We start from the raw sequence: 17,253 nt of genomic DNA, 5'->3' as shown, positions 1-17,253 counted from the left end.
TAACACACTCAAAGTCAATCGAGTTATGTTCGCTTTGGCACGTTGTGTTGAATTATTAAATATGAAGTTGTTTGGTCTTTGATAGTCCAATGTATAATTTTTATATTTAGAGTGTAGAATAGCTAACCAAACGTTCCAAAATTTACAAATATATTATTGTTGTCAACGGTGTAGTTTAATACACATGTCTATATATACTTGCTTCAATCAACCCACCATGCAATGCCCTTAATTGATAAAAAAATTTAATTATGTATTAATCATATTTTTAGTATTATTGTAGGAGTAAGGGATGAACTTTCGACCTCTAAAAAAGAAAAAAAAAGTTAATTATCATTAAATTAAGTTCACATTAACAATCATATATAAATCATTTAACCAAAAAGAAAAATGATGCCTCTTTTAAATTATTGTTTCATTAACGTATTTAATCACACATATATGACACTAAGAAAATGTATTGGCAAGTGCTCAAAAGTGTTACTAAAATAATAATTGAATGAACAACTGACTTTATATCAACAAAGTTGATTGAAGAAAACAAAAACACAATGATTAAATTGAAAATTAAAGATTACAAACACTATCCTGGACATTTTGCCCTAAAAAAAAAGGAAAAAGAAAAAAAATCCTATATATTTAAGAGAAAGTTAGAATTTATTTTTTATGATTTTAAAAATGAAAATTTAGTCGTTATAATTCGATAAAACTTCATAAATAATACTTGATAAACCCTCATAAATTCTAATTTTAGAGACTATTTAGAGGATTTTATCATATTACAAAGACTAGAGGTGTGTTTGAAATACATTATCACGTATTTAATTTAAAAAATATGAATGTTTTCAACTATGGGAAAATGAACCATAATATTTACAAATATAACAAAATTTCACTGTATATCTGAGATAGACCACATTAGACCGTGAGATAGATAGTAGTTTATCGTAGTCTATCATAGATAGACTATTATCTGTGTCTAGAGATCGATAGTAGTTTATCGTAAATGGACTATGATATTTTATTATTATTTATAAATATTTTTTTCTTAAATTAATCTAAATATATCCTAAAATTTTAATTTCCTCCGAAATAAGGGAAAGAGGAAAAAGAAAGGAAAAAAAAGTTGCCGGCTGGGGCCAAATGGAAGCACGTTTATGTACAAGCAACGTGGGCTCTCTCTCACCATTTAATTGACAGCACAAACGTGTGCGGCTCGGCGGTCGATTGATAACCAATTTACGTATCTACCCTCCACTAATTTGACCACATTAATTAAGGATTTATATTACAAAAAGTAATTCAAACCTCTGCCACTTGTTTAAAATAAAAATACCCTTGTTATTATTATTATTATTCTTTTCCCCCCCAAAAATCGTTGTATTACTCTTCATCGTTCATCAGTGTTTCAAAATTAATTTTGAAGGTGAGAATTGTTCAAATGTTGGACAGAAAGAATTGGGACTTCAATCAGTGTAGCGATGAATTGTAATAAGAATTTAGAACCGAATACCTTATTGTTGGAGTATCTCGACTTTGTTTGTTGGCATTTTGAACAATCAAGTACGAGAATTTTGTTGTCCGATCAGCAAGTCGGGATTCGGGACGATGCGCCCTAGTCCCCGATACCTATTCAAAATCTGTATTTAGCATATTTATTTATTCATAGTTATTTACGATTATGGTCTTAAGGTTTAAAGTAATGCGCTATATAAACTCTCTAGTCATAGATGCACGGTTTGTGCATTCAGAAAACGTTCTTTCTAATAATACTATTTTTCCTCTACCCCGTGGACGTAACTAATATTACTCTGTTAGTGAACCACGTATATCTATGTGTCGATTTTTGCTTTTTTTATATTTTTCAATTGTCGTTTTCTTTAACACATGTATTGTTTTATACCCTAATTTTGTACTAACATTTTAACATATATATTCTATCGATGATAGTTTCGAAGCATTATAAGAAATATTACAATTATTTTTTTTAAGAATATAAGTTTTCCTTTTTAAAAAACAAATAAACGGCAAAAGTTAGGACTATTTTTTAAATTTTATCCTTCACAAATAAGGTTACATGTTCCATATCTAAATTTTGAGTTAGTGTTAATTAGATTTATAAACTTTAAAACGTTTAATTAAAACACCAAATTAATGATCGTATCAATTTAAACTCTGAATTTTCATAAGTGTGTCAATTTATATTTCATTACATTTCGTTTGGATAAACATGATGTGAAACTTATAATCTTATTAATTAGATAAGTAAACTTCCATAATCAAATCAATTTATACCATTTACTAAGATTACCTTAAAAATTGCCAACACATCAAATCTTACATATGTATAGATTTCTCTAAATGTTGAAAGATTGCAATCAATATATTGATGATTTTTAGAGGAAAATCTAAGGGTTGAAATTGATTGACTAATGAAATTTTAGAGATTTAATTGATAAAATTAGTATTCTCACATAATGTTTATTCAAACGAAATGTAATGAAAAAAATATAAATTTATATAATTAAGAAAATTCATAGTTTTAAAATTGATACAATTTTCATTAAGGTTAATAAAAAATAGGAAATTTTTAATTTGTATCAATTTAAACCTTGAACTTTGGTATATATATCAATTCACATCCTCCTTTAGACTTACTTCGAAAAATGTTGTCCGAAACATAAAAGTTTCAAATTAAACTTATATATTATTATAAGTAAATCATTTTAGACTCTTTATTAGGATTGCGTTCGAAAATCAACCATGTTTGTTAACAAAAGTTGAGCAGGACACAATCATCATGGGGTGGAGGAAGTGGGCGTTCTTTCCGGACATCATTTCAGGAGGAAGCATGGAAAAGGTATAATCGTAGGCTGCAAGAGGAGTATGAAGAAGAAATGGAGAGGGTGGTAAGAATTCCATGGCTGTTTATTCTTTTCCTTGTTCGTGCAGAAATATTAGTGTATAGTGTCTCCCAATGTTATTCCGTCATTTTTTAAAGTTATGAAAACCTTGGAATTTATACTGCTTTCTTTGTTAATTTGAATTTGAAATTTCACGAGAAGCTCTAGTGATGCTTTTTTGGCCAGAATCTCATTTGACCCTTGTTGGGTAAGCTCAAGTTTATTGACCAGGTATTGGGGACACTGCTCCTTGCATTATTCTAATGGCCTACCCCTTTAATCCCCAAGGCTAGTTCCAGGACGAAACAAATTGTTTAAATTTTTTGGTTTGAGCTTTGGACCTTGAAACTATCCTCAAACATCTCAATCCATTACCACCACCACACGCTTGGCATTCAAAACTTCCAACGTCTTTGTCTCACCATGATTTATCTTATCTTTTTTGAAACCTCTATTTTATTTCTTTCTCACTGTGAACTCTGGATGCCTCATCCTTTTCCTCTTGGTCTGATTGGATCTCACTGTGCACTGTTTAATTTAGGAGCGCATAAGACGCATGCAGAATGTTTTCAACAGAGAGAGGAACAAATACAAGAGAGGCTACGAAAGCTGGAGAGAAAATGGTCCTGGTGCGTATCATCAACATCACCAGCGAGATGATTGGTATTGGAAGGCCGAGACGTTCTACAGAGAGCAAAGTAACACTAATAATTACAGGGAAACTCCAAGAGACAGACCCAGTTACTTGTTATCTCATCATTATACAGTTTTGGGTCTCAACAGGTGAAGTTAGTGTGTTAACATTGCTTACAATTAAATTATGGATATTTTTCTTTCCCTCCAATTTTGGTTAGGATTAAACCTACCAATCGGGTTTCATTCCGTCCGGCACTATTCCTCTTTTCTATGTTGAGAGATTTCGTTCAAATTCTGGTCCTTTGGATTTAATTTAAATTGTCTGTCTTAAAAGTGGCATCGTGTCTTACATGTCTGCTACAGGTGTCGCAAAACACCTTATACAGATGCTGAGATTAAGGTATATTCCTTAAATTTATATGCGTTCCTATATTACTATTGTACTAGAGTCGTCTGTTTCTTTGAACTAGTTTATTATTCAAGGCTTTGGTTGTGAATTGGACTATCCATTCATGGTAACAGACAGCATTCCAATCCAAGGCGAAGCAGTTTCATCCAGATCAGAACCAGGATAATAAAGGTAGAACTATAGAAGATGATTGGGCATCATGCTTTTCTTTTCTCTCCTCTAAATATTCATCTTTTTTTTCTACCGTAACCCCTAATGGTCATTGTGTTGCAGAAGCTGCTGAGGCCAAGTTCAAAGAGGTGATGACATCTTATGAGGCCATAAAGTCAGAAAGAAAGAACAACAGTAGAGCATAAGACTTAACAAAACTGATAGTTGCCTATGGTTTGGAGCTCCGGGAACCATTTTAATAGTATGAGATATTATTGGTTTTTTTTTGCTGAAATTCCCTTCGTTAATCATGTATTTATTACGAGAAATTGAGTTTCTTATAGTACAGCAAAATAAGAGTGGGTCATGTATTAATATTTTTTTTCCAATAGGGGCGTGATATCACGCAGGCACGGCAAACATTTTTCTTTTTGCTTAACACACTAAGGGGTGTTTGATAAATGGATATGAGTTGAGTTGAGTTGAGTTGGGTGGATATTTATTACCCATATTTGTTAAGCCCATAAAGAAAATCTATGGGTTATTAAAATCCCCTTTTTTATCCACTCAAAACTCTCTTTTTTTATCCCCTCAAAACTAGTACTTTTTATATCAATATGGTTGTTTTCAAAACTTATTATATTAGAGAAATGTTAGATCTTTTATATTAGAGAAATATTGTTGTTTTACTAGAAGTCGAGGGTTGAGAATTGGATTAATGTAGAGGTCGAACGTTGAGAACTCGACAAACAAAGAAAAACTTGGAAACAATATGCATATTAGGGTTGTCGTAGGTTGAAGTTTCGACATACATAACACGACAAACAAAGAAAAACTTGGAAACAATATGTATAAAGGGTTGTTCATAAGTTGGAACTTCAACCCTGGACAAGTGAAATCTGATCTTGCTAGAAGGAAATCTCGCTAAAAATGTGGGCTAAATCTCCCTAATTTTGTGATGAGGATCTCACTCTAGAAGTAAATTTCGCTAATTTTATAATGAGGATCTCGCTCTGGAAGGAAATCTCGCTAGAAATGTGGGTCGAATCTTGTTAATTTTATGAGGAGAATCTCACTCTAATTTTTTTTTTTTTTTTTTTTAATGAAAATATGTTATTTCTATTTACTTGACTTTACTATTTGTATTTACTTGACTTTACTACCATGGCTGTTACTTACTTTCAACTAACACTCAAATTAATTTCACTCTTTAATTAATGAGATTAAATTAATTTCACTCTTTAATAAATGCACTCAACTCTCTCCAACAAGCACTTCTTTCTCCCTCTTCTATTTATAGATGACTTCTCACTCGTACGTTTTATATTTCCACTGTCTTTCTCCATTATATTTCCACCTTTTGTTGGTTACTCTTTAGTTCAATTTATTTTTTTGTTGGTTACTTCTTAGTTCAATTTATTTTATTTTATTTCTAATCTAACTATCAATATTTTGTGTTTTTTGTGGGGTCCAAACTAATTGCACAAATCATTCTTAATTAGTTTGAGAAGATTTGTTATTTTGAAGTTCAAAGTATCTCTTTTTTTTAGGACTTATTTTTTTTAATCTTTTTTATGAAAATATGTTATTTGTTAATTGTTGGTCACATTTTTTTTTTTTTTGAAATACTAGTTCACACATTTTTTTTATTAATGGTTGGCGACATTATATTTTTTCATCTGATATTTCTCAAAATTTTTATGAATTAGGGGTGAAATAGTACTATTATGTAATTTATTTTTATCTAATAATAAGTTCATTTCAATGGGTGAAAAACAATGAGGATCTCGCTCTCTGATACTTCTTAAATTTTTTATGAATTATGGGTGAAATAGTACTGTAATTTTATTTATCTAATAATACGATCTCGCTCATGAGGAGGATCTCGCTCTTATTGTTTTTCACCTCCTCTGATACTTCTCAAGTTTTTTTTTTTATGAATTATGGGTGAAATAGTACTGTTATGTAATTTTTTTTTAATCTAATAATATGTTCATTTCAATTCTTTCTTTTTTTTTCAGCTTCAATAAGATCATATTCTATACATTTTGGTGTGTTATTATCAAGCTAGTTTCAGGATTAATTTTAGTATGTCTTACTATCGTTTCACAATCAAAATTGATTTTTTTTTTTATTATTTATAAATTATGTAATTGTAATGAAACGATGGTATTAATATTATAACCAATGTTTAATTTCTGAAAAATATAGTTTCTAATCGGTGACATAAGAATTAAAAAAATATTGCACACCAATATTCATACAATCGGTTTACCAAGTTTTGAAAATATGGAAAAATGCATATTTTTTTCTATATACATCGTTTTAACACATCTTTCGGTGAAAATTTGTTGTCCTGGGAACTAGGATTATGACAAGTTTAGATTATTATAGGTACATTGGGCCCTTAAAAAAAAAAAAAAAAAAGAACCGACTAGGCCCTTAAAAAGACTTAACTAAAATACCCTCAACCCTATCCTTAGGAAAAAAAAACCCACTAAGCCCTTGAAAACATGTATTTTTAGATTATTATAGATACATTGGAAATAACACCATAAATCTAAACTATAACCCAATATGCCCAATACCGACGCTTGACATCGTTTGCTATTCTTTCTTAATCATGAAACATAATCCGCCAAATACCTTACCCTTTCAGGAACAACTTGTGTATCCCTTTTCCCTATAAAGATGGATACGGTTGAAGACCTCTTTTTGATCATGAGAATTATTTCACACTCTCAAATACAGTTGTTTATATCACTAACCACGTTATTGAACAACTACCGAAGGATAGAGAGACAACCGACATATGCTAGGTACTACATTAGGCAGTTAACCTTCTTTCGCCTAATTTACGAGAGTGACTTGACATGTCGTGAAAGCATCCGAATGGATAGATGTACCTTTACGATTCTATGTAATATGCTACGGTCGACTGGTTGTTTGGAACCAACAAGATGTATGGATGTCGAAGAGATGGTTGTGATATTTCTACACATTCTTGCACACGATGTCAAGAATCGAGTGGTACGTAGAAACTTTTCGAGGTCTGGTGAGAGTTTCGAAATATTTCAACACAGTTCTTAGGGCAGTCTTTCAACTTCACACTGTTTTGTTAAGAAAACCAGAACCGATCACAAATACATTCACCGATGGAAGATGGAAGTGGTTTCAGGTACAAAAAGTACTCAGTTTTTTATATGAATACGTCATAAATATGCATGCAATGATAGATTTTTTTTAATTCATTCTGATCACTTGAGAGAAACAGAATTGTCTAGGTGCGTTTGATGGGACATACATTAAAGTGAATGTTAGTGTTGTCGATCGACCTCAATATAGGACAAGAAATGGAGAGATTGCCACAAATGTTCTTGCGTTGTGTGATCAAAATGGGGAGTTTGTCTTCGTTTTGCCAGGGTGGGAAGGGTCTACAGTCGATTCAAGGGTTCTTAGGGATGTGGTTTCACGACCTTACGGATTAAGGGTTCCAAAGGGTATTATAATAACCGTATACGTTATTTAAACATGCATACCTGCCACAACACATGTGCATGACATTTCGAAACGTGTATAGGATACTATTACCTATGTGATGCTGGATACCCCAATGTTGAAGGATTCTTGGCACCGTACAAAGGGAAACGATATCATCTCTCCGATTGGCGTGGAGCAGGAAACGCACCGACAACTGCAAGAGAATTTTTCAAAATGAAACATTCTTCAGCAAGAAACATTATCGAGCGAGCGTTTGGGTTGCTAAAGGGGCGGTGGGCTATTCTTAGGGGAAAATCATTCTACCTACTACAAGTCCAATGTCGAACAATAATTGCATGTTGCCTTATTCACAACTTGATCACAAGGGAGATGAGAATCGGTGCAAATGCTTGACGTGCCCGATGAGGAGAATTCTGCATCAGTTGGTCTTGATGGGGATCATATTGAATTTGTTGAATCATTAGAGGAATGGACCAAGTTCAGGGATGACTTAGCGGTCGAAATAGCCTGATTATTCAATGTTCATTGCTTACTTTTCTTTTACTACTAAATGGAATTTAATTATGGAACATTCCAAGTATGTCGTGAAAATATTTTGTGCCAAGACTCTGTGTGAACAAGTTAAATTGGAACATATAATTTCAGCAGTTTATCCTTTGTTTGTGCATGTGTTTAATTTATAGCATCTTTTCATTCAACAAACGTATGTATGCAGCATAATGACAGGTAATGGTAAGAGGTCTAAACACGTATGGTCGAAGGTGGAGGACGCTAAGTTGGTGGAAGCTCTATTGTATTTGGTGGAGACCGGTTGGAGGTTCGATAATGGGACGTTTCAACCAGGATACCTACAACACTTGGAGCGAATTCTGCATGAGAAAGTGCCCGGGTGCGCATTGAATCATAATACCATTAAGTGCAAGGTGAGAAGTCTGAAGAAACAATACAACGCAGTATCAGAGATGTTAAGTCAGTGGGGTTCGGCTGGAACGAGGAGTTCAAATGTGTCCAGGTTGAAAGGGAGATTTTCGATCTTTGGGTTCGGGTAAGATTCTAGAAAAAAAAATGTACGAATACGTGTTATAATATAAATATTAATAATGTGTATGTGTATTAATGCAGAGTCATCCCAATGCGAAGGGGATGTGGAACAAGCCATTCCCACATTACGATGACCTATCCACCGTATTTGGGAAAGACAGAGCAGTAGGGCAATCAAGTGAGGACCCATACGTGATGGTGAAGAATGCATTCAGAGAGTTTGAAGATGAGATTCGACTTGGATCACAGGATTGTCACACCCCTGAGGTTTGCCAGACAGAATCACCATTAAATCAAGATGAAATAGAAGAAGAGCCAGCAGAGCAATCTACAGGTAGAGCGAGTGTACCTGCCGAGTCATCTCGAGGCAGTAAGAGGAAGAGGTCATCATTCCAAGCTGAAATGATCGACATCATGAGATCGACTGTTGAAATGCAGAGCACACACATGGGTAGACTTGCATCGTGGCAAAAGAAGAAGTATGAGTTGGAGTTCGGGCGTCGAAAGGAAGTAGTAAATGCCATATACAACATTGATGGCCTGAATGAGGATGATCAGGTCACCCTTATTGACCTCGTTGTCACAGACATTCAGAAGACAGATTGCTTCCTTTCAGTACCAGAACAAGCACGGAAGAGGTACTGCCTCCGTCTACTAGGAAGAAACATGTAGACTGACCACACCCCTATATTTTGTTTATAGTTCTTTTGGATAACAGCAAATGGACAGTGGATTGTCATGTCGAAAAGAATGATAACTTTTGCGTACTTGAAAACATGTACTTTTTGTATTTGTAAATATAACTAATATTATAAGTATCGAAAAGAACATATATTTTGTGAATTTTTTTGGATATATATACATACAAACATTCAATATGAAATATATATACCTTCAATATATATACATACAATATACAATATACCAATTAATTGAGTAGCAATATGAAAATATTTTGTTGATATGTTTTACCGATTGAGGAGAATTAGAATTATTACAGTTTTTGAAAAGAATATATGAAAAATAATCTATTATGTTCTACAAATTGAGATTGTCCAGTTTATGTCATAAATGATTTGAGAAAATACGTGTATATTTGAAAATTAATCAACAATAGCAAAGCATAAAACTATAAAAATAAAAGAATGAAATAAAAAAAACAAACAGAAAAAAATAGAACTAATCCCATTCACAAAAAAACTGCATCAGATCCTCCAACTCAACTCAATTCAACTCTGCACAACAAACACAGACAATAATTACCAACTCAACTCAACTCTGCACAACAAACACAGACAATTTAACTTCCCAGATAATTTAACTCTTCAGATAATAATTACCAACTCAACTCAACTCAACTCTCTACTTTTATCACATACCAAACACACCCTAAAAGAGTTCTCAGTACCATATTAAATTTATTCCTGTTGGATGTCATAGTACTTGTAGCTTGGTAAAAGGGTTCATTTTGGAAATTTTAATTATACAAAATACCCCTGAATTTTTTGACAAGTTTCAATAATATATCTCAAACTTGAGAACTTTCATTTTTATCCTATAATTTAGAGGCATTTTATATTTTGCCTTTTTTTTTTTTTTTTTTTTTTTTTTTTTAAGAAGGGAAGTATTTTGTAGGGCCGTTTTCAAATAGGAAAAAAATAATCAAAATATAAAATTTTAGGATAGACTAATATTTATTCGTGTTTATCATCGATTGATTTCAAAATTTTGCTATTTTGTAGATATTTTCAGTAGTTTTGTCATTTGAAATAATTTTCCTATTTTTATTTCTTTGTATTCTCAAGTGTTTAATAAACCGGGAAAGAATAGTGTTAAGTTAACCAAAATTTTGGTTCGAAGAGACTTGCGGATGATTCTAGTGTTTGTGGGTTAGATTGGATTGAAATAATCAATCCAATTGTTTGGGTGATTAATTTTCTCAATCCATATAACCCCAATTAAAAAATAATCCAACCCAACCTAACCGTGAAACATTTGGGTTAGGTTGATTCAAGTTAATTGAATTATCTATTTAAATCAGGAATGATTGGAGAATAAATTGTTCAAAAAAAATAAAATTTTAATAAGTACATGTATATATAATTGAATCATAAGGAAAAAAAAAAATATATGTTTTAAAGTTACTAATAAGTTTAGATTAATTTAGGTTATTTTAGATGAACCCATCAACTAACTCAACTTACCAAATTTTCATTTATTTGAATTCAATTCAATCCAAATCATACGGATGGAATTGGATTGGTCGATTTTTTCGAGTCATAGTGTCTTTTGAATACCCGTAGATTTAACAATCTTACATTTACTTATTTCCTTCATCTTTTTTATAATAAAAACTCTAAGTATCTAATTAAGAAACTAACAACTTTTTTTTCTTTCGATACTTTTGCCATCAAATAACTCTCAACGCTATGTGGTTTTAGCAATGTATTTGATTATGTGCGATAATATATTTGGAAAATGGAGAAAAAAAAATAAATAAATAAATAAAAAGGGCACAATATTATGCATTTAGAATACTACCAATTAAACAAAAAGAAGTCTCTTTACTCTATTACATTGTTCCCAAGGCAGTTTGACAATACATAAGTGATTGGGGGTTCTTGAAATGAATTAAGAATATTTACACTCCTGGCTCCAGATCAAAAGTACACAGCTTTATTGATCAACAATTGAAACCAAAATCTAACAACAAAAAATTTGACTTATCTTCCTTTTAAGGCCTCTTTTTCCTCCTCAGATATGATACAAACAATGCCCAAAATTTGATCCTTCATGTATTTCATCACTTTCATGGCATGGGTTTAAAAACTGGTGGGCTCCTGTAATAAGCAGGAACAGTTGCTGGGAAGAACATCTGCCTAACTCCTTCCGCCTTTATTATTGGAAATATGATTCCTGATGCGCTCTACAACAAACAAACCCAATTCATTTCCCATTAGTCATTACTTGTCTAAGAGGAAATTATGAAATGATGGTGTTTTGTTAGTTCAAAACTCACATAGATCAATCTTGCTCCAATCCAGATGCCTTTCGGAGAAGGAAATGGAAGCAGTAAGCGACCAACTCCATATATTGCCACCGCAAAGAAATGGAGAACAAGACTCAATGGGCGAGGATTCAATCCCGAAAGCAAGGAGACAGGTCCATTTGAGAATATTCCTCCAAGGCTCAAATAATCAAAGCAAGCTTGTCTCATTTCCTTCCTTGCTTGATCTGGTGATGCACAAAAGACCTTGTATAATGCCCCTGCCAATGTGTTGATTGTAGAAGCCACTGGCTGCAGTTTGAGACGAATATATTAGAGATTTTACTTACGGCCTATGGTAAAATGGCTTTTAGGATTGCCATCAATGTAAACTGAAGTTATACCTTTCTCAGAGTGTAAAAGGATTCTAGATACTTGCAGAGAGTTGGTGCATCATTCAAGTCTTTCAGTGGCTTCAGGAGGTTCCTGAGCACAACAATATCAGACAAAGCTACTGTCATTCCTCCACCGGTGAGAGGGTGGCGCATGTTGAATGCATCACCCATTAGTAAGGCACCGGGTGTCGGCTGGGGAGCGGCAGGCATGCTTCTATTTGGCATTGTCCTTATATTACCCTTCTCAATAGCAGCTACAAATGCATCATGTATTTCCCGAGGAACCTGCATGAGTAATGGTAAAGTCATCAGTTCAGAGCACTAGAAAACATAGTTCGGCATGAAGTTGGGACTATTGAAAAATTGTACCTGAGGAGCTACTACGGTCTTCAAATACTTTTCCATTTCACCATTTGATATAGAAGGAACCTTCTGGCCAGGAACATCAACCAGACAACGGATCTCGGTGCTGCTGATGGGATAAAACAAAATTGGAGAAGGATCTCCGAGAACAACATGCCCATGATTTGCAAAAGGAAGTTGGCAATTCTCCAGAACCAATCCCACAAAACAAGATGGAACATCAACCTGCAAAAGATAAAAGAGCAGATAAAGAGCTCGAAATTTGAAAAAACTTATTCACTGTTTTCGTGCAGTTGGCAAAATGTAATTAGAATCATTCTGCAGCCCTCAAATCCCAAGAGAAAAGAAAATGTCTATTTTGGCATACCATGGAAGTCTCCTTACCATTGGGTTGCAAAGAGAGCGGCGCAAATTTGAGAAGCAACCATCACAAACAATGGTTAGAGGAGCATATGCCGTTTTTACTTCACCATTTTTGGACTTATACTGCACGCCTTTGATCGTTCCCTTTTCTTCAAGCAACGAAGTAACTGTCCCTTGCTCCAATCTCACACTACAAGAAATGGAAACAGCATGTAAAAAATTTCATTGATGTGTGAATCCAGGGTAGTTATTCATTATTCCAATCACAAGAAATACAGAAGTGTCAATGGTGAATATTTGCCTCTATCTTTACCCAAACCTACAAAATTTTGTCTTAAATCCATTTACATAGGAGTGAACATTAGTTTCAACCTCATATTGTCCGAATCTGCTTAACAATACAATAAAATCCCTAACGTTTAAAGACCACATGTTTCATATCACAGAATAACTCAGAAGGACATGAATTGTCAAAACACTCCGTCCACAAAATCTTTACTTCAATAGACTAAAATTGACATTTAACATTTGATCATGGGACATTCTATTAAGGTTAAACTGTTAAATCACTGACTATCTCAAAAGTTTAAGCTGATGGGTTGCGGACTAATGGTAAATTTACATGTATAAAATAGTTTAACTAAACCTCCTTATGAATTCAAAGAGAAGAAAACAAGACGAAATGAACATACTTGGGAAGTGAAGCAGCCTTCTCCCTCATTCTCTGTATGAAGCGTCCATTGTGGAAGCTTCTTCCAGATACATCGGAGTGAAAATTTTCCAGTGGGTAAGAAAGTCGAGTGTTCTTTCCATCCTTAAAAAGGGCATAGCCATACACCTTCTGTGCATCAATTTCTTCAACGCAATCTGTATTACAAACATTTGCTTTCCTAAATTAATTGATGAATATTTTGTACTTTTAAGAAAGAAATGAAGCGAGTTGGAAAAAAAAAATTGCCATGGGTAATTGCATACCTTGCAATCCTAACTCAATCAATTTGAGGTATCCCCCAGGCTGCAATAATTCACCAACGATTCTATCAGGCTCTGTCAAGTCTCTTTCAATCACGTGAACTCGACGACCATCCTACCAGTTTTGATCTCATCAGCTTGCTTTGCTTCCATTGTAAAAATTACAAAAAGGGAAATATATATATATATATATATATAAACATTCTTTTCTTTTAAATTTAACTATCAAACTTTTGAAATGATAGTTGACTTTTGAAAGAGTGATTGATAATGAACAACAATCACATAAAATACATAAATAAATTGGGTTTTGGGTTAAGATTTAAAATATAAATTCGGACCTTATCCTTCGATCAGCAATAATCAAAACCATTTTGCATCAAAATACGAAGCAGTGATTTTATCCATTATAAAAATCAACAAGTGGCTGCATAAAAATTTAATTTTATATATTTGCACCAATAAGAGAGGAAGAAAGAAAAAGCAATCATCCATTGGTTACAGCATACATGGAAGAGGAATTTACAACCAGAAGTTTTTAATTTCTTTCTTCTTTCCATTGTTTTTCCTCTCATCCATAATAATTCATAAATCTGCAATGGATTCTTTTATTCCCGGGGTTTCTATGAATCAAATATCAATTATACTAAAGCGAATAATTAATTATTATTTTTTTTATAATTAAAAAAAAAAAGCGATAAAAAACGATTGTACCTTGCCGAGAGTGTGAGCAAGGGCGGAACCGGCAACACCAGCTCCGACGATGATGACGTCGGCGTCTCCGTCGATGGATCTACATTCTCCGTTGGTGGTTGAAGAGCTTCTGAGACAGTCGCTTCTCGGCGTGGAATGGGTTCCTTCTACTCGGCGATTCCTTCTGGGAGCGAGGAAGAAAGAGAGGGCAATGACGAAGGCGAAGAGGGCGGACAAGATCCAGCCGAAGGCGCAGTGATCCACCATTGTTTCCTGGTTACAGAGAATGGCAAATCACAGCAACCTCAGGGGAGATCCCCGCGGCGGCGGCGAGAGCGACGACCAAAGAAAAATCGTTACGGAGAGTGAAAATTGAAAAAGAAATGATGGTTTTATAGAATTTGTGAGGCGGAGAGGATTAAATTAGTTACATCCATACATTATTACATTGTTGCCGTCTCCTTCTTTCAATCAACAGTCGCATTGGATTTGGATTTAATTAGTTACAAACTCAAAAATGTTTGCGTCTAATAGTAACTTACGACGCTTAATTACCTACCCATTTCTCCTTAATTAATTATTATTATTTGTTTTTAGTAATTAGTACAAACAATTACATGGACCCGAGATATAACCTCCAACCTCAAGAAACAATGAAGTATTTCTCCATTACTCTCTCTATTTGAAAATTTATTGAATGAGATCGATAAGATTAATTATTGTTGGATGAAAATTGATCGTTTGTCTTTTTCTATATAATTTTGGAATATTTTTATAGTTTTCCTTGCATATGGAAAACTGAGCAGGTTCACCTGAATCTCTCACTTCATATTGAACTAAGGTCATGTTTATTAAACCATAATGAAAATTGGTATAATTGTAAAGAAATTTTATTGATGGATCAAATTTAATGAACTTGAATCACAAACGTAATTGAGTTGATTTTGATTGTATCATTTACTTAAAATTATTAATTTTGTCAAATTTACTATTATCGTTATCTCTACCTCTACCTCTACGGCTAAACAGTAACTGTAACAGCAAAAATGTCAAAATTGATCATTTTTCAATTGTAACAGTAACAATAATGGTAGTTGTAACGACAACTACAACAATAAGGATAACGATGGGACGTAATTCTCAAACGCAATCGGATTGATTACTCTTTATTCATTAATCAGATTACATTATTTCATCAATCAAATTGGATATAGGGCTCATGTGTCAGTATAAATGTAGAACATAAGTAACCAACACTAAAAGTAATCAAATGGGGCCTACCTTTTTATTTCGAGGGATCTACTACGTTTTCTGTGGAGTAAAGAAAAAATTATCAATTATATTATATTTAGATTATTTCTCCAATACCTTTTGTAATATATACATAGATAGTAAGAGGGTTCACTTATAAATTTAGTCTTTAAACTTTTTAAAATTATAAATATATTCCATAAATTTTGTCTCTTATTTAAAAAATAGTTATGCTCATTACAAAAGTTGCAATATCACCCCAATTTTTTCATATAAATGTTTTGAAACATATATGGATGAGAGTCTGAAAAAAAAACACCCTTCACATTAAAATGCAAAACTAGATTTCTCCAATAAGTTTTTTCAAGTTTACCTCCAAGTTTTATTATTCGTTTCATAAAATCTTTTGGATGGAAATTTGTAAGGGGAGAATAAAAATAAGCATATTAATTAGATAAAGAAATGATCACGGATTTATAAAACAAAATAAATATCTTCAATGACACGATTAGTGCGAAAAAAAAAAAAATTGCAAAGTTGCTATTCATATATTTGAAATAATCCAAGTAAATTAATTATTAGTGGTCCTCTGCCCTCCAACCGCATAAGAAAATAATAGATTATGACTCTAAAAGTATGGGGGACCATGATGAAGCATGAACACCACAACTTTATTGGTTGCTATATATTAGGCATCCAAAGAATGAAGAATTGAGTTATAGTTATTTTGGCTCCTACTACCGTTTGATACTAATTAAGTTATTCAACATTATTTTATGTGTAAAAGTTAATATGGTTTTTGAAGGAAATTTCAAAAATAGAAAAACAAGAAAACTATTTACACAAATAGCAAAATTCAATCTTCTTGGATAGAGATTAATAGAAGTTTATCATTATCTTCTATTAGTGATAGAAACTGATAGAGGTCTATCATTGATACTATATGATAGACATGATAGAAGTCTATCGATGTGTATCAGTGTTTTTTTTTTTTTTTCTGTAAATAGTATGAAAATTTTTCTTTCCTTGAAATTTTTTCTTTTTTTTTTAAGGCTAAAATATCCTTTTGGTCATTGTATTTTGAGTGTTATTCTATTTTAGTTTCTTACTTTCAATTGTCTAATTTTAGTTTATGTATTTTAAATAAATCTTCGATTTAGTCATTCAAAGTTAATTATTATTAAAATTGACTAAATGATCATAATAATTTTCATGCAAGAAAATGCACTATGTGAATATATTTTCACAATTTATCAAGAGAATATTAATAAAGACTTTTTATTTAGAAAAATAAAATTTAATAAACTATGAATATTAATTTCAAAATTTATTTAAAGTATATGGATGAAGTTTGGATATTTGAAAGTAGAAAAACAAAAATAGTATTTAAATTTAAGTATTTAAATTTAAACTTTATTAATTAGTTGTAAATTTAGATATTTGAAAAAAGAACCATTTCTTTGCCCTTAAACTTGTCACTTTGTACCATTTTCGCTCTAAACTTTTAATTTAGACTCTAAATTTCGTTAATATTCTAAATTATATCATCTATTTAATTTTCACTAATTTAACTACTAATTTTAATAAAGT

The 17,253-nt window shown here is 32.4% G+C and overlaps 2 protein-coding genes across 2 annotated transcripts; one reads left to right on the top strand and one right to left on the bottom strand.

The window, feature by feature from the left end:
- The first annotated feature begins 2,772 nt into the window (after positions 1-2,772).
- Positions 2,773-4,584, top strand: LOC150030156 (uncharacterized). The gene is made up of 5 exons (XM_090310019.1): positions 2,773-2,909; positions 3,445-3,686; positions 3,903-3,939; positions 4,062-4,119; positions 4,222-4,584. The coding sequence occupies exons 1-5, from the start codon at positions 2,898-2,900 to the stop codon at positions 4,302-4,304; spliced, it is 432 nt and encodes a 143-aa protein (XP_090166145.1). The 5' UTR covers positions 2,773-2,897; the 3' UTR covers positions 4,305-4,584.
- A 6,600-nt stretch (positions 4,585-11,184) lies between these two features.
- Positions 11,185-15,104, bottom strand: LOC120076479 (squalene monooxygenase SE1-like). Its single transcript, XM_039030319.2, has 8 exons — positions 14,434-15,104; positions 13,723-13,834; positions 13,440-13,614; positions 12,769-12,937; positions 12,391-12,609; positions 12,031-12,306; positions 11,660-11,938; positions 11,185-11,566 (listed from the first exon to the last, which is right to left on the bottom strand). Exons 1-8 carry the CDS (start codon positions 14,677-14,679, stop codon positions 11,450-11,452), a joined length of 1,593 nt encoding a protein of 530 aa, XP_038886247.1. The 5' UTR covers positions 14,680-15,104; the 3' UTR covers positions 11,185-11,449.
- Positions 15,105-17,253: the final 2,149 nt, after the last annotated feature.

The sequence above is a fragment of the Benincasa hispida genome, unplaced genomic scaffold (assembly GCF_027475165.1).
Source record: "Benincasa hispida cultivar pf3 unplaced genomic scaffold, pf3_genome.v1.1 HicScf514, whole genome shotgun sequence".
NCBI lineage: Eukaryota > Viridiplantae > Streptophyta > Magnoliopsida > Cucurbitales > Cucurbitaceae > Benincasa > Benincasa hispida.
The sequence above is the reverse complement of the archived record's forward strand: the minus strand, read 5'-3'. Positions and strand labels throughout refer to the sequence as shown.

Coding starts and splice junctions, on each gene's coding strand:
- LOC150030156 (XM_090310019.1), top strand. Junction 3,687..3,902: donor ACAGTTTTGGGTCTCAACAG/GTGAAGTTAGTG, acceptor TGTCTGCTACAG/GTGTCGCAAAACACCTTATA. Junction 3,940..4,061: donor ATACAGATGCTGAGATTAAG/GTATATTCCTTA, acceptor TCATGGTAACAG/ACAGCATTCCAATCCAAGGC.
- LOC120076479 (XM_039030319.2), bottom strand. CDS start 14,679: ATGGTGGATCACTGCGCCTTCGGCTGGATCTTGTCCGCCCTCTTCGCC. Junction 13,835..14,433: donor TTGCTCACACTCTCGGCAAG/GTACAATCGTTT, acceptor CAAAACTGGTAG/GATGGTCGTCGAGTTCACGT. Junction 11,567..11,659: donor TTGGAGCAAGATTGATCTAT/GTGAGTTTTGAA, acceptor TGTTTGTTGTAG/AGCGCATCAGGAATCATATT.